Source organism: Trachymyrmex cornetzi, unplaced genomic scaffold, assembly GCF_001594075.2.
Source record: "Trachymyrmex cornetzi isolate Tcor2-1 unplaced genomic scaffold, Tcor1.1 scaffold62, whole genome shotgun sequence".
Classification (NCBI taxonomy): domain Eukaryota; kingdom Metazoa; phylum Arthropoda; class Insecta; order Hymenoptera; family Formicidae; genus Trachymyrmex; species Trachymyrmex cornetzi.
This window is the reverse complement of record NW_017299937.1, coordinates 160,635-167,086: the sequence shown is the minus strand read 5'-3', so window position 1 is coordinate 167,086 and position 6,452 is coordinate 160,635. Positions and strand designations below refer to the sequence as shown.

At 38.4% G+C, this 6,452-nt stretch overlaps 1 protein-coding gene across 1 annotated transcript in view; it reads right to left on the bottom strand.

The window, feature by feature from the left end:
• The window catches only part of kn (EBF transcription factor knot), an 87,682-nt gene extending 82,656 nt beyond the window's left edge, over positions 1–5,026 (bottom strand). Inside the window, exon 1 of the mRNA XM_018516265.1 lies at positions 4,852–5,026. Within this exon, the coding sequence (XP_018371767.1) occupies positions 4,852–4,922 (71 nt within the window). The 5' untranslated portion in view covers positions 4,923–5,026. The remainder of the gene's footprint in view (positions 1–4,851) is intronic.
• Positions 5,027–6,452: the final 1,426 nt, after the last annotated feature.

Sequence of the window (6,452 nt, the reverse complement as noted above, 5' to 3'; positions counted from 1 at the left end):
GGGGGGGGGGGGGGGGGAGAGAGAGAGAGAGAGAGAGAGAGAGAGAGAGAGAGAGAGAGAGAGAGAGAGAGAGAGAATGTTTTTTTTCTATTCTTTCCCGAGTTTTTTTCTCGGGTTTTTTCTTTCTCTCACAGTACTGGTTTCAAATATGTTGCATTGAATGAAAATATAATCCATATATATTTTTACTAATATTCGATTCTTAAATGAGTACTTTTCACGCAGTTATTTGTCCTCTGAATTGTACGATCTTCAGCGTTTATGAATTACGTTTCACAGATACATGCGGATAACGTGCGCTTTATGCGTTTACGTTGACGGCCATGTCCCATCGACCGACGCCGAGGTGATAATTACGGGTTCCATTCGCGTTTACTGTATTCGTGCGTGCAATTTGCCACGTGCGCGCTTTCGGTCTCGCAGATAACGCTGCTCGTTCCAGCACCTGCGAATCATTCGACCCTCCGCCACCGCTAATCCACCGCGTGATCATTCTTTCACGTCGACTAAAGTGCCCGTGCAGTTTGATTTCGATTGGATTTTGATCAATCCCGATGATGATATCGGCTAAAACGCGACATGCGTTTAAACGCGCGAATGAAAATATGGAATGTGAGACTTTCTCGAATGGTACATTCGCGGTCTCACAAATAAAGACTACAGGCGTTCTTCATTTTATATATATATTCTGATTAGTTAAATTAATCCCATTCTACAATTACGTAAGAATTGACCAACCGCAATCGAATATTTTCCTCATATTTGACTGTGATTGGTTAATTCTTACAATTACAACCACTTACAATTACACTTATAATTACACTAATTATAGAATGGGCTTTATGTGTTATGCAAGGTTAAAGCCAGAGCATAGACTTTTACATAAAGCGTAAGAAAATCAACCACAGTCTTTTATTTCATGGAAAGGAAGGAAGTAAAGACCTTTGATTGATTCAATTTTTTATGCGTCATTCAAAACTCTGTGCTCTTATGCAAAAGTCTGTGTTGCGGCCTTAATTATCAAAACGTTGCGAAATCGCGCATATGGCTCAAATATGAACACTTTACCGGCGAATAAAAAGCATTCGCGCGGTTTACGAACCATGTGGGTGAAGTTACGAAGGAAATTGTGTTTTATATCACGTTAGGCAACTGCTGGTCGGAGCTTTTTCATTTTTACGTAAAATCTGCGATATCACTCGGGTATCCGATAACAATGTAATCGACATTTAAATGATAACGAGGCGCGATCTTCGACGTATTGGGAGGAACGCTAGATTGCCGGACAAACCGATCAATGCTGCTTATACTTTATACACGAGAGATGCGACCTATGCCATTTGTACGGCATGCATTATGGACGAAATATATGCGGATAATACGAAGCCACCGATATGGTTACGAATTCACGGATAAAGCAATCGTAGAGAATTACAATAAATCCGTGGGTAATACGCACCGTCGGGCGTTAGTTATTGCGAGTTAGCCGAAGCGCGCTCTGTTTACGCTCGAGCCCAACGCGATTCATAATGCGCACGGAGATAATGAGCAATTTGTAATATATCCGAATGTAATTTGCTACCAGGGCGCGTTACTGCGAACGTTGTTCAATTTAGCACCGTGTTTCATCGTACCTTTTGCTGTATAAAAATCTATTAGTTATTAACACACCGTGATGCATATATTTTGCAACTATCCCGCATGAGAATACTTGATAATAAATAATTTTTACATATTTTAATTAAAAGTTGAATATAATATGATTATATGTTATATTAAAACATATTAACTATTACGTGGTATAGCAAACATTTAATGTTTAGTTTTACGATCGTCTTTCAATTATGACAGGCGTGGTATTAAATTGATTATTTTAAAGACTATATACTTAAAATTAATGTTTTTATTATTTTATAGAAAACGTTAGAAGCGTGTATGTTCAATAGTATAAAGTTTATGTGTACTACGATATGTCTTTGCCGAGATTTTGTTGAAGCGACTACAGTTTTAAAGATCGATAGCAATTTTTCTCACGCTCTTTTTCCTTTGTCTCTTATTCATACGAAAGGTCATCATTTTTCGCTGCGCGACAGCCCCTTCCCTCGAGTGCGGTGGTTTACTGCTTCATTAGGTGGATAACTTTTTTAGGGGTTTTTAAAAAGCGCGAGAGTTTATGCCTGTGCTTCGCGGGAGTTTTAAAACAGTTTCGCACACACCCCTCCTAGTTGATCTCGGTGTAACGCAGTTGTGTGGTATAACTGTTCTTAGTAGCAGGAAACGAAACTTTCCAGCTTGAGTTTCCATGAAGGCGAAAGTTGACGTTTAACATTTTGCGACTCTTAAACTCTTGTAATACAATTATCCAGATTGCCGCAACATTGGTTCAATTAAATTTATCAAAATGTATATACTTCAAAATTTTGTATTCGATCAGTGTCTATTTCGCAATAACTGGAACAACCATTTATTTGATGGAAGAATTAAGAGTCTTCCATCAATAATATGACATCGTATTTATATAATAATTCTTAAAATTTGTATAAATATACAATTTAAAAAAGTTCTTACTTATCTTTTTTTCATGTATGCTGTAATTTTAATTATTCCAGAACATTAAATGCCACGATTTATGTTTAGTAAAATCTTTAAGTATATATATATATATAATCAACGCGTTCTAAAATTTTTCTTCAGTTTTGATAAAATTCATTACGCTTTGATTTTTCAAATGCAGACTGAATAATATTTGCCTTTTTTTTTGCATATACACCAGTTTTGATAGCGACAAGAGAAGAAATGATGAGATAAATGATGGAGAAAGTAGGGAAGACAGGAAAAGTCTGGGACAAAGCGATGAGCAAAAGGCGCTAAAATTCTCAATTACATTAACTTGATTCCGGTCGGTCCCCGTGTCACGGTGCTTGGAAGAAGGGATTAGTTAGAGAACCGCTATTGGATTAGCGAATCCGTCGGCTCATCTGATTTACCTTTTCTGAATCGTCCTGGACAAGTATCATCAAACTATTGCCTTCGTTCAAATTCTTTGAGTGACATTGCAATGAAAAATGGTATATTCTTTCCTACACAAATATAGATACGAATGATTTCAAATAATCATGAAATATGATTTGAAATGGTCAAAAGTTTAGAAAGTATAAAGCAACAATTCATTTTTGTAAAATGAAAATTACAAATGCAGTCACCAAGAAAGAATGTCATTCTAAAAAAAATATTCTGCTAATAAGGGGAATTCCTCTTAACATTTCCTTTATAAGCAAAACATCTTACATTAATCAGGTGCGTGTATTTATAACACGTATTTATTTATAAAAATGAGGACACATAAGCTCTATGATCAAAAATAAATTCAGAAGATTATTCGAGTTATTATAATAGAAAATTCTATTATAATAACTCAAATAACCTTCTGAAATAAGAGGATATACAAAATACTAGCGGTATTTGTTAGAAGAAGTTTGTCATTTACGTGTTATTGTAGTACATGTCAGTATATGCAAGAATTCTTCTAGTATTGAGAGGATTACAATCCTAAATCTAGTATACTTTATGATTATACGAAATTCCTTTGTAGAGTATTCTCTTGAGGTCATATATAAATGGAAAATCCTTTGACAATAGCACGGAACAGCTAAATGACAGAATATCTTTTTGGATGCAGATGTTTGTGACAGGTCATGATGGTTTGTAATAAAGTGATTTCAAGCGATTTAGACAAATCATTGTATTCTGTGACAAAAGAATATTTGTAAAATATTTAAAAAGGAAAGAAAATACGCTTTAGATTACTGTTATTGAATTGCTTATCCCTTTTTAGTATAACCATATGTGATTACTCGTTTTTGAAATAAATTTATATAATGAAATAAACTTATAACTATATAAATATAAATATAATTTGGATATTTATGTAAAATCAATTTTTCTTAGACGTTCATAATGCCAAAAACTACTATAATTTTAGTGAAAATGTGTGATTAGAACCATTATGCAGGGATATAACTTGCCGTGCGATCCGACGGCAAATACCTACTATGACAGCGCAGCACAAACATTTCTATACAATTTCTACTAAATGTGAATATATCTTTGCATTTTAATGTTGTCACGTTGTTCGCATGTATAATTGATTGTTTAAACGAGTTAGAAATTAGAATCAAGCACAATAATTATAATTCTATACAATAAATATCTTGTCTCGTTCGATAAGTAAATAACAAAATGATGGCACGTATAATATAGTATTTCAAACAAAAGCTTACAGTATGTTTTACATTTTATATGTTTTAAAAAATATATTATGTGTCTTTAAAAATATATATCATTAAAGTATAAAAGCCACGTGATAATGAAAAGGAGATTAAATCGCGCAATTGTAAATATATTGTTCATCAATTAGCAGAAAGAATATCGTATAAAATGTTTTCTCTTTCTTTTTGAGCCATTTTCCGTTGTAAAGATGAATTATGGTATAGATATCTTTTAAGTTAAATAGTTTAAAGAAATGATCCAATTTACACTCAGCCATATATTATATGTAAAAATTTTTACGTAAAAATTTCTTATAACAAATAAAACGTGAATATAACGTAAATATAACATTAATTAATAATAAGTATATCATCAATGAAATTAATTGTTACGCCAATAATAATAAAATTGTATGAAAAATGAGTGTTAAAACTAATATCGTAAATATTCTTCCGACAGAGTTCCGACAACATATATCAATTTTATCTACTATATTCCGCCAGTAGATATAATCACATATCTCGATCACCCTTTGTCTTCTGTCAAACGTGAAGATTATATATAGTATTTATCTGTACTCACGTTCCGTTGTCGGCGAGCGCGGGCTGCGGCCAAGCACGTGGCACAGGTTCCTCCTTCAGTATCTGCCTCATATCTTGAGGCGCGAAAACCAACGGTGCTCGCGGATGATGATGAGGCGGCGGGGGTGGTGGTGCCACACTCGCGCTGTACAGCTTACGTCCCCAGTGGCTTTCGAGCTCGACGGGACTTCCGCCTCCTGTGGTAGCCCCAGTACCACCCCCTCCGAGTCCGAGCCATGGTGACCCCCCAGCACCCACGATTGTGGAGCTGGGCAGGAGACTGCTCCACTCGTCGGACCGCGTGGTGAGGCCGTACGGACTCTCTTGGGGCAACAGGCTTCCTCCTTCGCGTTGCCAATCTTTGCAGAAATCTTCGTCACCCCCTCGATCACCCCTTCGCGTCCCCGCGAGAGACTCCACCGGTCGTCTCTCCGTCAGAGCGGGTACGTCCGGTACCACGTTTCTTTAATAACGCGCATGAATCATTATCACTGGAACGTTAGCGGCCGGCAGCCCGTGGCGGTGCATGACCGTCCGCTCACCACTGACGGTGTCGCGTCTTTCCGAACCGCACCGTCAAGCCGGGCGCACCGACCGCGTGCCGGTGCACATGCGTCCGAACGTGCGTGCCACGAGTTCGCGATACGAGCGCGCACTAAGGACCACGTTGGTGTCTCACAATGCACTGTTCTCACTTGCTCGCGCAGGATACTGTCCCTTGTCCTTTGTCGGTCCGCGTCGCGGATCTTTATCACTGATGTATCACTCTCTATGCAACGCGTCGTACGTTCATAGACCTCGTGAAGGATGTCATCGGCCGTCTCTTGAACGTTTTTCCAAAAAATGCCCTTCTTCGAAATTCTCCTACTACAATTCTTGTACTAGATGATGATGTTTGAGACACGAACGTGTATAGCGATGGTAATCTGAGCACTTGCCGGCAGCACCCTGGCGTATTATCGTCGCCGCCAAAACGTTGCAAACGTGTCTCGTGACTAGCGGAGAGGTCCTTCGAGGTCCCCAGTCGCACGTTGCTTCCCGTTACGGTGCCGCTTGTCGAATGTGTCAGGGCCGGCACTAGCGGCGTGCCAGCAGGTCCCAGTGGGGTCGGGTCTGGAGAATCGTAGTGGGCGCGGCTACGAGTGATACCGCGCATCGACCAGCCCGTCTGGATGGTCTTGCCCATTTTGTACCGTGCACCAATCCACTGCGAGCCGCACGACCAATGGATGAAGCTACCCGTACCCATATCGACGCCCATCTGGGACACCAAAGACTGTGGCGCCGTGGCGGCAACATCAAGAGACTGTCATTCCGGCGCGAGCCGCACACGAATGAGGTCCGTGCTGTGATGCTCCTTTCCTTCGAGTAAAAGTTCAAGTAATGATTAACTTAATTTGTAACATTACTACTTCTGTTTCAGTCTAGGACTATATTTCAAGACTAATAAATAATCGGTGCAAAATTTGTTTGAACTGGAAATTGAATAAATTCACAAAAAATGTTATTAGGCACGAAAATCCGCTTTACCAAATATGATATTTTCTACTCATTTGTACTTAAAGCAATAAATATATAAAACAAATTTAGATGTGTAAACGT